General features: G+C 39.7%; 1 protein-coding gene across 3 annotated transcripts in view; it reads left to right on the top strand.

The window, feature by feature from the left end:
* The window catches only part of LRRK1 (leucine rich repeat kinase 1), a 153,394-nt gene that overhangs the window by 96,410 nt on the left and 39,137 nt on the right, over positions 1-17,847 (top strand). For 2 of the 3 annotated variants that reach the window (XM_020963705.2, XM_020963714.2), the window contains exons 15-22: positions 560-774; positions 3,040-3,204; positions 4,514-4,686; positions 6,514-6,634; positions 7,555-7,714; positions 10,412-10,688; positions 14,151-14,322; positions 16,017-16,180. In XM_020963705.2, coding sequence (XP_020819364.1) covers positions 560-774; positions 3,040-3,204; positions 4,514-4,686; positions 6,514-6,634; positions 7,555-7,714; positions 10,412-10,688; positions 14,151-14,322; positions 16,017-16,180 — 1,447 coding nt within the window. The remainder of the gene's footprint in view (positions 1-559; positions 775-3,039; positions 3,205-4,513; positions 4,687-6,513; positions 6,635-7,554; positions 7,715-10,411; positions 10,689-14,150; positions 14,323-16,016; positions 16,181-17,847) is intronic. The other variant, XM_020963732.2, reaches the window with a different exon arrangement.

Here is a 17,847-nt window from a genome sequence, read left to right on the forward strand (position 1 = left end):
ATTTAGTCCTCCACTCTGATCTCATCAATAGGAGTACTTCCTCCAGTTATGCACTCATCCATAGCTATGTCTGTCCATTTTGGGCCCCTTTTTGTCTATATTCTCCTCTGAGTCCACTAACATGGGTCCACCTATCATTCATGGGGTACCTTCCTCACTTTCAGGTATTCAGTAGTTGGTCTACTTTGGTTATTTATATAAATCATGCAGAAAAAAAAGTGACATAAGAATTTTTTCTTCTGGTTTTAAACTAATGTAATTTTGACTATAAACACAAACTACGTGAACCATATAGGAGAATAAGTTGTTTCTTTTTGTTTGTGACTCATTGAAGACTTTCACTCTGCAGTTCATTGGTGTTGTTCCTTCAAAACCTAATGCCTTTTCTCAATGGATATCATTTCTATGTTTGAATTCAGTAAAAATTTTCCTTGTGAAGTTTTTTTTTCTTTTTTTCCCCTGCTCTGCTGTAGAATTTAAAAATACCATTTGGATGCCTGTGAACATGTTAACCACATATTATATTGATTTCCCCTCTTCTTATGATTTTTTTATATAGGTCCCAAAACTATATTAGCTTACTTGAGAGCTCAACTTCGGAAAGCAGAAAAATGCAAGCTAATGAAAATGATTATCGTGGGTCCTCCACGACAGGGCAAGTCAACTCTCTTAGAGATTTTACAGACTGGGAAACCTCCACAGATGATGCACAGTGATGCCACTATCAGGACCACCAAATGGGAGCTACAAAAACCACCTGGTTTGAAAGCAAAGGTCAATAATGGTTAGAGTTAAAAGTTCATTTGGGTGGGAGGGAATTTCTCAGTTGATTCTCTTCTCCAACACAGCAGTATTATCATTAAACATAGGTTTAGACACTGCCAAAGTGTCTCTCCCATGACACTCGTTCTATTGTATGCTTTAATTCAAATGGAATTGTTTTGGAAGCAAATAACTTTCTTAATGTCCCTTCACTATCTCTCACTATAGGCGAAGCTGAAATTTAGGCAATGAAATAGACAAGTATCTGCCCACTTTGTCATTTTTCAGGTTCTGTTTAAGGCCTGACCTTGGGAATGTATGTTAAGGCATCATATTCTCTATGCATTTTCAATGTAATGAAGGCCAAAAGAGCTTTTCTTGATATCGAAACTTTTATATGTATTATATAGGTATATGTATATACATATATATGTGAATGTATACACACATACATATATGTGTATGTTTGCCGCTATGAAGAGTAACTAAGAAATTTTTGTCCTGAGAATAACAGTGTAAGGAAGTCAGATTTGTCCTACAGAGCTAATGAAGAAGTAATAATAATAATGGTAACTGACATTTATATAGCGCTTACTATGTGCCAGATGTTATGCTCAGCACTTTACAGTTATTATTTTATTTGATCCACACAACTCTGGGAAGTAGATGCTGTTATTTTCCCCATTTTATAACTGAAGAAACGGAGGCAAACAGAGGTAAAGTGACTTGCCTGTGATCACACAGCGAGTAAAGGGCCTGAGGCTGGATTTGAACTCACATCTTCCTGGCTCAGGGCCTGGTGGTGACATACCAGAAGTGACAGTAATTTTTTCATACATTGTCCTGGGTATTGTCACCCTTTGGTACTCACGGGGATCCCAAGGCATCATGTAGCAATTTCATCGTGGAAAACCTTGAATGTCTTGATGTACACATCTTGTTGGAATTTTCCAATAGTCATCCTCCCCAGAACGTACTCCAGTGAATCATTCAGTGGCAGAAAGAAGCCTTCCTTTATGTCGAGTCCTTCATATAAAATTGCTTCATAGATTGAGGAACTCTAGTTCAAGCAATTAGGCATTTAAGTTCTGACAAGGACACAGAGTCTAATCCTCACAAGAACAGAGTTCTATCATCGAGGGTCAAAACAGTCAAAACATTTTTCCCCTGCTAATTAACATTGAGCCTGCCCCCCCAGAGTAGCCAAGACATAAGCCTTAGCTAATTAGTATCAGAAAAGGACTTTGCAGTTTTCTGATGAAAGGAAGTTGTTTTTTTCCTAATGTAACCACATTTTGGATTCAGTCATTAACAATTACTTAATGCCATTATTATTCCTTTAACTGTGATTAAGAATTATTGGTCTTCAGGGCCCATTACTGGGTTACTCTCATTTAGAGTTTTCCCTGCCCTTTTCTGTCACAAAAATGAAGCCTCCTCCCGTTTAATTAGAGGAAAAATCATGAACGCTTGAATAAACTGAACAGTTTGTTTCTTATAAAGCTGTGCTTGGCATTACATTGACCTTTGAAACATGGTGGCCTCTTAGTCAATTATATAAAAGTAGAGATTCAGACTGTCTTTGAGAAGTAATAGGGAGGACTGTGAGTAAGGATTTCTTTCTATAAGTGGGTGCCTGATACATAAACTTGGCCTGGGAAGCTAAAGCTGGAACTTCTCTGTACAGTTGTTCATTTTCATGTGTGGAAACCCCAGTTGCCTATTGTTCTAGGCAGTCCAACATACCGACTTGTGTTTCACCCTCATTGTGTCAGCAGAGGTTTTAGGAATCCCCAGTAGGTGGTGTTCACTGGCCTACAAAGTTTGGAAACCAGAGTCGCTTCCCTGTGAGCTTAAACCTCAATGACTGAATGTTCAAAAGTGATCTCAGCAGTGGGATTTCCTCCAGCTGAACTTCTCAGAACAGTTTTCAGCTGAAAACTAGATTCAACAATCCTCTCTGATCTGCTCCAGACCAAGATCGATATAAGTTCCCGCTGTCTCATTGAGGTTGTCATTGTTGTACATAGCAGAGATCCTCCATCTGTGTGAGGAGTAGAGTGTTGCTGGAATCTACTGCAGGCCCACCAGGAAAAACCCCATCTCTCTCGTCACCAGGATGAGTGGCTGGGCCCTTTTCCCACCCACTGATTACTGATTTCTGAGAAGAACAAAGGGAACATTGAAGTCTTGAGAAATAAGTTAACCAGGATCTCTTTGGGATTTACTGAAACAGTTTGTAAAAATGGCCTTTTGTTATTGTTGTTGTTCAAGTAGGTTGATTCTGTGGAGTTCAATGTTTGGGATATTGGTGGCCCAGCCAGCATGTCCACAGTCAATCAGTGTTTCTTCACAGACAAAGCCTTGTATGTGGTTGTTTGGAACTTAGCACTAGGGGAAGAGGCTGTCGCAAACCTTCAGTTCTGGTTGTTGAATATTGAGGTAAGAAGCTGCCACCACTTTCTTTCTTAGGAATCCAGAATATAAAATGGGACTTTGTTGCTTCTCATGTACCTATGTCCATTCACTTCAAAGGCTGTTTAGATTTGGGATGGCCTGGGTAGAAGACCTCAGAAATAAAACAACTGAGTCCTGCTGTTATTCAGTTGTGGCTTTCGTGAATCATTCAGTACATGAAGGGAAAGGGAATAAGTATTTATTAAGCACCTACTGTATGCCAGCATATTAACCACTTTACAAATATTAACTCATTTGATCCTCACACCAACCCTATGAGGCGAGTGCTATTATCACCCCTATTTTACAGTTGAGAAAACTGAGGCAAGTAGAAGTTAAGTGACTTGGCCAGTGTCACAGCTAGGTGTTGAGGATGGATTTGAATTCAGGGCTTCCTGACTCCAGGCCCAGTATTCTATCCATTTCGCCACCTAGCTGGGTATTTTAATAGACACTTACGTGAGCTTCAAGGTTTGCAAGTTATCTCAAGTGGCCCTCACAGCAACCCTATGAAGTAGATACTATATATAGTATTGTCCCCATTTTGTAGAGGAGGAAATAAAGGTTTATAGAGGTTAAGTGACTTGCCCGTCGTTATATAGCTAGTAATTTATCAAGAGATAGAATTTGAAACCAAGTCTTTTCCTGATTCCACATCCAAGAGTCTTGCCTTTTCAGTGGGCCTCCTCTGTGAGTCTCTGCCTGAGACTCATCATAAGCACTTCTTTGGGAAGGCCTCCATTAATATTGTGTGTCCTGTTAGCTCCCACTTAGCGTGCAGCAAGACCCAAAAGGACCCAAAAGAGATAAATTTTGATAAGAGAGAATCAGAAAAGATCTCAAATATGAGATGAAGGCCTGGGTGGAACAGCATCAAGAGTCAGAGGGTGCCTAAGGTCATGTAGTAAACAACGATGGAGGAGCTACAATCCTAAAAGCAAGATAGAATCCAGACAGGTGGGGGATTACGGATATAGAATATCAAGACATTTTCTAACACCTGTGCCTCTATTGTAGTTGGCTGGACATTTATTCTTGAACATCACTTTCTGCTATTGAGCTATTAAAAGAGATGATTTAAGCCAAAGAGGTCTTCACAATTGAAAATTTACAAACAAGTCACAGATCTTGAGGATTATCAGAACACCCAAAGAATTTAGTCCTTTGTTTTCTCTAAGTTATTCATTGACCATCTCCTAAGGTTTTGTTTTTGTTGTTCTTGTTTTTTGTTTGTTTGTTCTTTTGCATTTTGGTACAGAAAACATGACATGCGCTCTTGGTTTTTCCCTTGCAGGCAAAGGCCCCAAACTCAGTCGTGCTAGTGGTAGGGACACACCTGGACTTAATTGAGACTAAATTCCGTGTTGAAAGGATTGCTACGTTGAGAGCATATGTGCTGGCACTTTGTCGATCTCCGTCGGGATCCAGAGCCACTGGTTTTCCAGATATCACCTTTAAACATTTGCAGTGAGTATCTTTTTGTCTTGCTCAGCATCCATTGCTCCATTGTGCCCCTGGGTTGTAAGTGAAAGCAGGTACTCATTGGCCATCTCCTAAGTTCGAATCCTGTTAACTGGTTCTTCCTCCTTTGTGTGAGGGCACTCTTTATCCAGCAACTCACCTGGGCTCTGCACAGCCTCTTGTCCTTTCTCTAGTACTAAACCTATCTTCCCACAGGACCTTGTAGAGCAGAATTCTTAGCCTTTTTTTGTGTTATGGATCCCTTTGGCAGCCTGGTTAAGTTTATGCAACCATTTTCAGAGTCATGTGTTTATTTTTTTATTTTTATTTTTTAAGTAAAGGACACCAAAGGTTATTGAAAATAAAAAAGTAATTTTTCCCATCTAAGTTCGTGGACTAAAATCTATCCCCAGACCCCAGGTTAAGAACCTCTGTTCTCTAGGGCAGAGAATCTAGCTAGCCCAGAGTCTCTGGCCTTAGGGAGGAAAAGACATAGAGGGCCAGAATTTGCCCAGCAACAACATAAGAGGTCTATGGGGACCCTTCTACCTTAATTCCTCATCAAAGGGGCTATTATCACGGTTCAAAATCCAGGGATGGCCAGCAGAATGATACGCATTCACCATGATCCTTCTGGAGCTTCTGGGAACCACGCTTCACCTAATGGAAATCCAAGACAGACATTACATTGTGAGCAATCACCTTGTCTTGTTAGGGAATATTTGTGGAGTAACACAAAAAGTTTCTTATCACTCTGATACCTGAGGCTCATTCCACTGAGCAGTGATTAAAGCAAATTTGACCCTAGGCTGCAAATCAAACTCCTTAACATTTCTCTTCCCATCTCCCTCTTCTTCCCCTCTCCCTGCATGCATTTTTTTTTCCTGAGGAGAAAAAGGATTTACTGAGAATGTGTCTTTGTGGTAGAGAAGTTATACAGCCCTATTTCAGTGAAACAAACTATTAAAACTGTATTGTGCAGGAAAGGCAGCTGGGTGGGTATGCCTGATTTGGAGCAAGCAGGTTCTTCCTGAATGTCTGGGGTTACTTTTTTCTTTTCCCACATGGAAACATTTCTTGACTTGTAAAGGCTATAAGTTTTTCTTGGAGTCGAAGAGAACAAAAGTCCATTTCATCTAAACTCCTGAGTCACATGAGAAGAGTCAGAGGAACAGGATTAGTACCTTTTTAAAAATCAAGTCACTCCCCCCACCCTTTACCAAAAAAAAAAAACCCTAAAAAACCCTAAACTAAAAATCAATTAAACATTAAAGTAAACAAAGGCCTACTGGCAAATGGTCCCCTTTCTGCAAGCTTGGATTCCTTTTGCAATAATAATATCAGGAGGTGACAGCCTCCTTTTGCTGAGGAGGATGACTTGGGCCCCCTTCAGGAAATCCCAGGCCCCTGTCTCCTAGGATAAAATAGATTCTGTGTTGGCCAGAGAAGTATTGGCAGCCACTTCCACCTCTCCCTAATGACAGATCCCTGCTTAGACCGTACCACATTCTTGGCACAGTCCCTGATTCCCTGCTGTAGATTTTCCTACTATGGAATTGAGTTCCATTTGCTTGCAGTACACGTTGACTGGATAGAGAATATGCCTCTGGTTTTTGATGGGTCATCTCCCCCCACCCCAGTCCTCCATGTCCCTCTCCTTTTCCCTCCCCCTCCCCCACCATCTCTTCCCACATAGGGAAAAGTTCCCTCCCGGTCAAGTAATGGAGACTATCCATGCCTTGTTAAGGAACAAAGCAATGGAAATAATAATGCACTGAGGAGTTTAGTCTTATGAGTAAATGTTACTCTTTTTTTTCCCTTTTCCATTTGCAGTGAACTCTCTTGTAAAAGTCTGGAAGGCCATGAAGGGCTCCGCCAGCTGATTTTTCATGTTACATGTAACATGAAGGATACTGGCAGCACAATTGGCTCTCAGAAACTTGCAGGGAGACTGGTGCGTATTTCTCATCTCGTGAAAAATATCTTGTCTTGCCTGGTTCCCATTTGTTTGGAGATTTGCACATTTACATTTTTTAGTTGTAAAATAATGTGTACCATGTCACTTAGCTTAATCTCCATTGGTTCCTTAAGGGGTCGGAGAGGCAAAAAGGGAAAGTACGTTTTAGGGGAAAGTTTACTGACCAAATAGAGCTTCCATAAAGTCATAGAAGTTAGAACCAGGAAGGGTGTAAAGACATCATCACATCCAACCCCCTGCCTTCACTTCAGGTAGGGAAGTGAGCTTCCCTCACCTTTTTCCTCACTACCACCCACTTGATAAATGAGGCAATCTGCTCTGCAGTCTATGAGGAAATGCTCATTTTGTTTGGGGCTTATTAAATTTATAATGGAAAAAACCAAAATGGGCAGAAATAGTTGCATGTTGAATTTGTTGTATACCTAAAAAGAAAAGCATGATCTACATGGTGGAAAGTTGTGGTTTTATTTATAGTGCTAGCCTTCTCTTCTGCAGTGTATGTGGAAATGCTGATTTCACTTAGTCTGTTAAATTCAAAAAGAAAAATAAATAAAATGGATAGAACAATCAATCAGTCAACATTTATTAAGTGCCTGCTATGTTCTAGGCACTGTCCTAAGTGCTAGAGACACAAAAAGAGGCAAAAGACAGGCCCTGCCCTCAAGGAGCTTATAATCTAATGGTGGAAACAACATGCAAACAAATATATACAAAGCAAGCCATATTGGATAAGTAGGAAATAATTAACAGGCACTGGAATTAAGAGAGGTTGGGGAGATGAAAGAGGTCCAGAGAGTTAGTGATTTGTCCAAGGTCCCACAGTTAGTGTGTAGCAGATTTAGATCACACATTTCCCACAGTAACTTGGCAAGGCCTTTGTCTGACCTAATTCACAGATACCAAGGAGTTACCTCAGTCTCCAAGAAGCAGTCATAGCTGAGCAGCAGAGACGAAATCAGGCAGATGATGTCCAGTATCTGACAGATAAACAGATAGAGCAAATAATAGAACAAACCCCAGGAAATGACATCAACGACTATGAAGACTTACAGTCTGGTAGGCTATGGAATTGGGTCCTAAAATCTTGGAGGCAGCATCTGATGAATACCGTGACTGGGGAGAGGAGGAGAGGCGTGAGGGGAAGTGTGAGGCTATGATAGAAGAAAGGGGTGTCTGAAAGAGAAAGTGGGACCTCCTATTATTGTACTTCAGAGAAACGGAATGATTGGCTTGGGGAATTATAGTTTGACTTTCAGTGGAAATAGGGAAGTTTTAAAAAGTAGGCCAATGGCATTGTCTGATAATATAATTAAAAACTCACTGTAGCCCAAGAGAGAGGAAATGAAATAATTAATGATAATAATAATCAGCTTTTACAACTACTTTAATGTTTGCAAAGCTTTTTATAAATATCTGATTTTATTCTCACAACAACCCCTATTTTATCCCTATTTTACAAATGAGAAAACAGAGGCAGACAGATTAAGTGACTTGCCTAGGGTCACACCTGGCCAGCATCTCAGGCCCAATTTGAACTCATGTCTTCCTGACTCCAGGTCCAGAGCTCTATCCACTACACCACCTAGTTGCCATGAAAGACTATGAAAAGGACATCATAATAAGACGGCTACAGATTAATAAAATGAGATGACATCTCAGTCTATGAGGTTTTGAAGTATTTATTTTTTGCTATAAAGTAAACTTGTTTGTACATCCTCCTGTGGATGTACACTCAATTCAAGAGACACTCATTAAGCCCTTATTATACAAGGCACATTAGAGGCAGCGTAATGTAATGGATATGGACATGTCTGTGGAGTCAGGAAAGATTGGGATTGAGTCTTGTCACGGACAAATACTAATTCTGAGACCTTGAGCAAAATTTCATCTCTCAGCGCCCTAGATAGTTCTCTAAGACTCTTACAGGGTAGATCAGGTGCAGACCAATAGTAGAATAACAATTCCCTTACTGGGAGTTATTTCTCTACATCAATGAAATCATATAGCTGTTCTCCTCCCCCCCCAAAAAAAATTTATGTGGGAGGTTCTGGGAATACAAAGATAAAAATAAAGCAGTCTTTGCCCTTTATCAGTTCATAGCCTAATGAAAACATTCACATATGTGTGTGTGTCTAATACAAGATAGACTGTTGTAAGGAAAGAGCGAGACAAAGAGCTCTGGGAAAGTTTATAGAAGAAGCTTGTTTTCAGATAGAGGAACCCAGAAAGTCTTTCTTGAAGAGATAATATCTGAGTTCAGCATTAAAAGAAGAAAAGTCTTTAAACAGGCGAATATGAGATGCTGTATTCCAGGAATGAAGAAAAGTCTATGCAGATAGATGGAGTCAGGAAGTGTAGGATGAGTTCAGGGAGCAGCTAGTAGTCCAGTTTGACTGGAACATATGGTAGAAGAATGGTGTAAAATAAGATGGGAAAGGTAAATGGGAACTATATTATGGAGGGACATAAATGCCAGGTCAAGGAGATTGTATTTTGTCTTATAGATAATGGAGAGCGAGCTACAGGTTTTTAAGTAGGGGACTGACATGGCCAGAGTTGTGCGTTGGGAGAATTATTTTGGCATCTGTATAAAGAACGAATTGGAGAAGGGTAGTGTCAGGTAGACTATTTGGGGGTTGTCATAGCAGTCAGGATAAGAGCCTACACTGGGGTGGTAGAGGAGGATGTGCCCTAGTGGAGGTTGAGTAGGCAGAACTAGGCAAGTGGTTGAATGTGGGTTTTGAAAGAGAGGAAAGAGTGAAAGATAAATTCAAGGATTTGAACCTGAATGATTAGTGGTGCTATCAACAGAAATTAGAAAGTTGAAAGGAAGGACATATATAGAGGGGAAAATGGTGAATCATTCTTGGACATGTTGAATTTGAGGGGCCAGTGGTACATCCAAGTGGAAATATCCATCGAGCATTTGCATAAATGAACTTTGATTGGGGGGGGGTGGAAATTGGGGTTGAATATATTGACTTGAGAGTTATCTGGATAGTCAATAAAGTCATGAGAATGAATGAAATCATCAAGAGAGAGATTGTAGGGAGAAAACTGCCAAAGACAGAACCCTCATTTATTCATTTAACAAACATTTATTAAGTGCCTACTATATACCTGACACTGTAGACACAAAGGCAAGAAAAAAACCATCCTTTCACTAAAAGAGCTTACATTGTATGGGGGGGGGGGAACCTGGAAAGACACCCACACTTGGAGTCAAAAGGAAATTCTCAAACCAGTGATAGAGATGAAGGAGTGATCAGGAAGGTAGGAAAATAATCATTATAGGGGAGAACACCATTGTAGCCAGCATCTGCAGCTAACAAAAAAGCATCTAGAAGGGAGGGAGTAGTCAGCAGGGTCATATGGTGCAAAGAGGTCAAGGGGAATTAGGATTAAGAGAAAGCCATTGAATCTGGCAAATAAAAGGTCATTGGTAACTGGGGAGAAAGTGGTTTCAGTAGAAACAGAAGCCACACTGCAGGAGGTTGAGTGGACATAGAGGAAATTGAAGAAGTCTCATGCTTAGCATGTATAGCAGTGAAGGGGGAGGAGATATAAGCCAACAGCTTGATGGGACAGTAGGGTCAAGGGAAGGACTTTTTAGGATAGGATGCCTGAGCATGATTGTGAGCACCAGGGAAAGAATCAACAGAGAAAGACTACCAGAGAGTTTTTTCTCGATCCCATACTACTGCAACTCCTCTAATATTGGTATTTGGTTGTCCTCTGTCTTTCTCGGATTAGCTATCAGCTTCCTCATAGAAACAGGAACTCTCTTACATTTCCCGGACACAAGCCATGGACTTAGAAACCTCTACTTCCTTGATCCAATCTGGTTATCAGAATGTCTGCAACGGATTTTTAACATTAAGAGCTCCAAGTCAGTGGCCAAGAATGGCGTGATTAGAGCAGAGGATCTCAGGATGCTATTAGTTGGAACAGGCTTCACTGAACAAACAGAAGAACAGTATTTTCAATTTCTAGCTAAATTTGAAATTGCCTTGCCAGTTGCCAATGACAGGTAAGTTGATTTGGCATTTGGATGTTACTAACCAGGAAGGTGACAAAGAACAATTAAAACTACTGGGGATGGGGCAGCTAGGTGGTGTGCAGTAGATAAGAGCACCGGCCCTGAAGTCAGGAGGACCTGAGTTCAGATGTGACCTCAGACCAAACACTTGACACTTACTAGCTGTGTGACCCTGGGCAACTCACTTAACCCCAAGTTATTTCTGATAGATAATAATAACAGCTAACTTTTTTATATCATTGTAAGGTTTGTAGTACCTTTTCTTTCAACTTCCTAATTTCTTTTGATGGAACTATCAATCATTCAGGTTCAAATTCTTGGAATTATCTTTTATTCTTTCCACTCCTTCAAAATTTAACTTTACAAATATCTCATTTTATCTTCACAACAATGCTTGGAGGTAAGTGCTATTATTTTCCCCATTTTCCCCATTCCAGGTCCAGTGGTCTGTCTGTTGCAGCATCCAGCTCACTGCTTTCCTGGTTGTCCTGTCCTGGGCATTCTCCAGTTTTGTTAGTGTCCTTCCTAAAATGTGGTGGCCAAAAATTAACGTAATACTTGGGTTCCAGCAAAACACAGTACAGCACAGTGGGCTTAACTCTCCTGTGTTCTAGATACGAGATCTCTCTTAATGCTACATAGAATAGCAGCGACTTCCATGTGTCACTGTTGACTCCTTCTGAGGAGGCTTTATGACCCCCAGATCTTTTTCATTTGGGTTATTGTCCAGACATACTTATCTCACCGTGTACTTGTGAAATTGATTTTTTTTAACCCAAGTACAGTACCTTTTTTTATCTTTCTAAAATTTTATCTTTTTCGATTAAATACAGTATTCTAGCCTACCAAGATCTATATGGATCCTGACTCTGTCATCCAGCATGCTAGCTTTCTTTCCCAGATCGGTGTCATCCTCCAATTGATGTATGCCTTCCTCCATGCTATTGATAAAAATACAAATCTGTTTAGGGTTACAGTATGTACTATAGATTAGGGAAGAGGACACATGAAAGAAGAGAGACTAGTCAGATAATTGAGTCATTGAAGCTTAAGATGATAGGGGTCAGAACAAAAGAAACTGCTTGGTATTATAATCACTCTCTTCTAGCATTTGAAACATGGAGCATATGGAGAAGGGACTTGTTCTGCCTGCCTCTCAAAGGGGAAACTAGGAGCAGTAAGAAGGAGCAGAGATAATTCAGGTTTGACATAAAGAATGACTTTTTTGATTAGCAAAGCAATCCAAAAGTGAATGGAACAGACTCAAGAGGTAGTGAGTTCCCTATTCCTGGAGGTCTACCAATGAAGGCTGGGTGACCATTTGTTGGGGGTGTTATTGATGAGGTCCCTGTTTAAGTATTGACTTAATGGGGTATCCTCTGAGACCCCTTGATTCTACCAGTTGAAATTGGAATTAGAAGACATTGGTTTGAATTTAGCTGTGCTACATATTCCCTGCATAACTTGGGGCAAGTTAGCTTCCCACTCTGGGTCTCTGTTCCCTTATCCATAAAATGGAGGGCAAATAAATAGGGGAGCTCTCAAGCCATTTCCAGCTCTGATCCCCTAGGGTGCTACTAGTGGTACTGTAAAGGAAGAGAGATGGATACAAAAGGCATCACAAACAAAGAATCAATAGGACTTGGCGATTGATTGGACGTGAAGGGCAGAGGAGGGGGAAAAGACCTTCCTGAATGTCTCTTCTAGCTTTAAATCCTATTATCTTCCCAGCAGACAACATTGTCCATCATATTTCATTGACCTTCAAATTGCCTACATTTCTGGAATGGTTTTTTAGATATCTTCCAAGGTTAATTTATTAGCTGTCCAACAGGTTGTCCTTAGTATTATGGCATGAAGCTGCTGTATCGCTGCTTTCTATTATGTCCCAAGTTTTCAGAGCTCAAACTGCTCCAAATCAAAGTTTGATATCATCTTGGTTTGTATAATATGTTTGAAAACTTAGGGCTTTTTTTCTGCCTGTCAAATGGTTTCAGACAGGGGCTAATTTACCTTGTAAAATACTTTAGGGAATATCTTGTAAAAGGTTCCGTGACCTCATGATGGGTATGATATTGAAATTGAAATTCTTGAACTTTAATTAATCTTAAACCTTACAGTTTTTTAAAGAATTCATCATTTCCCCTGATGAGATCAAAATTCAAACCTCTCATTATTAAAATTGCTGTCGTCTAAACATTACAAAGATATGTTGTTATCTTTCCATTGTATGTACACTCCTTTTGTTCAGTTGTGTCCAATTCTTTGTGACCCCATTTGGGGTTTTCTTGGCAAAGATATTGGAGTGATTTGTCATATCCTTCTCATTTTACCGATGAGGAAACTGAGGCAAACAGGGTTAAGTGACTTGCCCAGGATCACATAGCTAGTAAGTGTCTGAGGCCAGATTTGAACTGAGGAAGATAAGTTTTCCTGACTCCAGGCCCAGCATTCTGTCCACTGCACCACCTAGCTGCCCTGTATACTCCTAGAGGGCATCTTATCCTGTTTCAGCCTTTTATAATGTAGTCTCACACAGAGATAGATACATAACAAATAATACCTTTTCTGCAAAGGTTCTTAAGGAAACAAAATCCTCAACCATGATTATCACAAAATGATGAAGATGAAATGACATAAATTCCTTATTGACACATCGCAATGTTTTCATTATGAGCATGCATTTTCTCAGGTTAAAAAACCTTTTACAAACCTAATTTTGCTGTTAGGACACATAAATTTGTCCTAAGTGACTAAAACAATAAGTTGTTCTAAAGGAAAAAAATGTTAGTTGCTACTAAGTGTCTGCCCTAAGTGATTTTTATATTTTTTTCAAACCTTCACAGCTATATTTATTGCTGACCCTCAGAGAATTTAGAGGTAGAAATGACCTCAAAGGTAATAGTCCAACTTTCTCATTTTACAAATAGGAAAACTGAGGCAAGAGGAAGTGAAATGATTTTCTCAGGTTCAGACAAGGTGTAAGTATCAAAGCCAAGATTTGAACCTGCCTCTTCTAATTCCAAATCAGTGCTATTTCTATTACTGTATACCAAAACTTCATAGCTGCTATTATAACTTCATTAACATTTAAAAAAATCCTTTGGTCTCTAATCAATCTTAATGTCATATCTGATCATATTTTTCTAACTACAAATGTTTTCAAAATCCATTTTCTTCACATCACATTACTCTTACATGATGAATATATATAGCAGAGTCATTTATTTTCACTTGGAACTAAAAAATAAGGAATGTAGTTGCTTCTCAGCAGGTCAGGTTTTATTACAAAGAATAAAATTCCAAAGTCCCCATGATAGATGCCTTTTGAATCTGCACAAAACTAAGATGTCTAAAGTACAGCATACTCCTGAAACCAGGCTGTTATCTAGAGTCAAGGCTACTGCAAAGGTTTGGCTAAAATTTTGATCTATCACATTTGATCTGTTTCAGTTACCTCTTGCCACATCTTCTTCCGGCCAAGCCAGGTTTAGATACCCACAGCTTGCGGCACCAGGCTGCGAACACGATCCAGAGGGTGTTTAAAATGAGTTTTGTGCCTGTTGGCTTCTGGCAAAGGTTTATAGCTCGGATGTTAATTAGTTTGGCAGAAATGGATCTCCAGGTAAGTTGGTGTCCATCTAGAATAGAACATAAGGCAAGACTGAAGTTGTCTCACTGATGTTGCTGGCTCTTAGTTTGCTGCTTCCTGTTTTGAAAGTGCCCCCCCTCCCCTTTTGATTTGATAAGGTGTCTGCCTTTGTTGATGTGAACCAGGTGGTTTGGTATGGTAGTTAGTTTTCTTTCCTACTGGTGTGATTCATTTGGATGACTTCCATAAATCCCAAATCTACTGTCCTTTGTCATTCCTTAAGTCCCAATGGTTCATTCAGAACCCAGGATTTGGTCTATTAAGAGTAAGCTACTGCTTATGGTCACCAAGAATTGTTGTGGGTATATTTAGTGCTGCTAAGAAGAATGATAGTTGTCAATTCAAGCTAATTTGTTGAAAGATAATGGCCATTACATACTTTCTCCACGCAACGCTAGTTGTTGAGTAATTCACGTTACCATTAGAATTTTACTTCCTCCTATAACTGTGCTATTAAATTGTATTATCTTGGTATAGTTTTGTCTCCTCCGGGGGTATGCTTCACCCGCTAGCCCACCATTCTTTCCAGAAAAAGTTTTTTTTTTCACCCTTCCAATGGCTAAACCCAGATATATTTACTTCTCCTGTATTTTGAACCTAATCAGTAGAAAAGAGGTGCTTTGTGATCTTGCTTGCTGAAGCATGAAGAAGATGAGTACAAGTGCTAAGCCTGAAGATCATAAATTTTAACACATATCTTAACAGTGGGAGAAATGATCCATTTTTAATGCCAAGAGGATAGACTGATTAAAAGAACTCAATGTGAAAGAACACATCTCTCCAGGCTTTTCCACATAGGCAAAGAGTCTTAAATAACATTGACCTAATTTCAAACTTCTCTTTCCGTATTCCCTGTCCCACTTTATAGTATGTAGATTATGGGTCCTGTGAGAACATGAATTGGATCTGATTTAATCTTTGCCCAAAGTAACTAGTTTGGTCAACCAGGATGGTCAGGTGCTTCAAGTTCATATCATACAAAGATTGGTTGAAAGATCAGGGAATGTTTAAGATGGAGAAGCAAAAACTCAGGAACCTTGATAAATGTCTTCAGATATTTAAAAGGCAAGAAGAAGGATTAGGCTTGTTCTGTTTGGTCTCAGAGAGCAGAATTAGGAGCAATGTGTAGGAGATGCAAAGAGCAAAATTTAGGCATGATGTCAGGAAAAAGCTTCCTAACAATTAGAGATATATCAAATGGGTTCCCTTGGGAAGTAGTGGATTCACCGTCACTAGATGTCTTAAAGCAAAGGTTGGATTTGCATTTGTTGGGCAAATTGAGAGTCTTCTTTACTTTTGAATTGGACTAGATGCTTTTTTACTTCTTTTCCAACCTTAATAGTAGTCGTTTAATAAATTTTTTTTTCATTGAATTGATTTGAATGTAGAGCTATGTTGGTCAAACCAAAATATATCTAGAAACAGCTACAAAACAGAGACACATTTTTGTGATATACAGACTGAGGAAAGTAACAGGAAGTTAAACCTAGTACATTCAGTAAGTGACAGGCCTTCATCAAAAGTTCAGCCAATGTTTATTTACACCATCAGCAGCACCAATATGATCTGATATGGAAGTGTATTGCCATACCAGAGTAAGACAAAAAGTTGTATTTGTAACTTGGAGATAAAATTACAAAAGTGCACCATTTTTCTGCATTTTTCAGCTATTTGAAAACAAGAAGAATACCAAGAGCAGAAACAGAAAAGTGACCATTTACAGTTTTATGGGCAGCCAGAGAAACCGCTGCAGCACATTCAGAGTGAAAAGAAACCAGACCATATACTGGCAAGAAGGTCTCCTGGTCACATTTGATGGAGGCTACCTCAGGTAATATATTTTAATGTTACCCAGCATTATTTGGCTCAGGTTGGGTGATGTTATGAGAGTAATTAAATTATGTGGATGCAATATTAAACTTCATTGTGCTGAGATTCTACAGTCACTAGCTTTAAATCCCAGGTTCTTCTGTTTTACAGTATAGGTTCTACTGGCCAAATAGAAATTTGAGGGCAATTCTATCAAAAAATTTAGAAGGCTTCCTCCAACCCTGTCTAATAGTAGACCTTCCAATACAGGTTCACTGGCCCAGCATAAAGGGGGGTGGGAGAAGTCATGTACTAAAAGATAGAAATTCCTTAAATCAGAGAAACATATGGTAAACCTGTTTCCCTGTTCATCCCATCATTCATGTCATTTGACTATGCCTTTATACTCAAAAGAGCATGGCCCTGAGTCAGAATTCGAGAGTTGGAAGGGACCCCAAAGGCCATGCATCTCATCTACCCCATACCCAATAGGAATCCTTACTATAACATACCTAATAAGTGGTCATCTGGCCCCTGCTTGGAGGCTTCCAATGAACAACATTGGAAATAGCCCATCCTACTTTTAGACAGTTCTGATTATTAGGTGAGGTTGAAAAGATTATCTCCCTGAGGTTGAAAGGAGATAGGTCTAGGGATGGGATCCGCCTCTCCCTTTCTTCCCCCCTAAAAAAGAAGAAAAGATGGTCATCAAAGCACTTTTTAATGCACAGAAGAGGATAGACATTTTCTGACATGAAATCTGTGTTTGCCACCTATTGACCCTTGTTCTGCCTTCTGGTGCCCAAGAGAAGAAATCTCATTGCCCTTTTGCATCATAGCCACAGTTCTTCAGCCATCCTATATTCCCTTCTTTAGCCTTAAACATCCTCTATTCCTTCAACCATTCTTCCTGTAATATGAATTCGAGGTCCTTCACCATTCTGTTTTACCCTCCTCTAAGTGTTCTTCAGGCTTATCGGTGTCCTTAAAATGTGACATTGTGAACTGAAAACAACACTTTAGATATGATTTGATGGGGGCAGATAGTCCCCCAAAGAAACTATCATCAGTAAACAATGGGGTCTTCAAGGGCAGTAGATGTATGTCTTGCTAATTCCATTGGGAGTATGGAATTCTCATGCTAAAATAGAGTAGGCATCATCACTGGGGTATGATTCAGACTGAACGCACTTCTGAAAAGTCTTTTATGACCCAGGAAAAATGTTTCTTGGTCTTGTTTTGGTTTTAGGGTTCTAGTTCAAAATGGACAAAAGAATGTACCATGATTTGGTCTGTGTAAAGCAGAATTTAACTCTCTTTGCTTAAGCCACTTTGGGTCTCTATTAGTTAATACATCACCAAGAATAAAGCTTCTTTGACCTCTCACTCTGGTGAGAGTCAGTCTCCGTTGAACAAGACCACTGACCCACAGGGGGAAAAGGGCATATAATTTTTGGACTCATGTAATTTTAGAGCCAGCAATGGCTTTAGATATCTGGTCTACACTCCCCTGTTTTCCCTCAGATGGAGAAACTGAGGCACAGAGGTTAAATGACTTGCTCAGTTTCATACATTTAGTCCTGAGAGGGGGCAGGACTAATACTCACCAACACTTCTGTCTCCTGGTCCAATGCTCTTTCCATTACAACATACTGCAGAAATTTAATTTATGTAGTTTGAGTTTGGGGA

This window comes from Phascolarctos cinereus, unplaced genomic scaffold (assembly GCF_003287225.1).
Source record: "Phascolarctos cinereus isolate Bilbo 61053 unplaced genomic scaffold, phaCin_HiC Scaffold_3;HRSCAF=262, whole genome shotgun sequence".
In the NCBI taxonomy this organism is placed as follows: Eukaryota; Metazoa; Chordata; class Mammalia; order Diprotodontia; family Phascolarctidae; genus Phascolarctos; species Phascolarctos cinereus.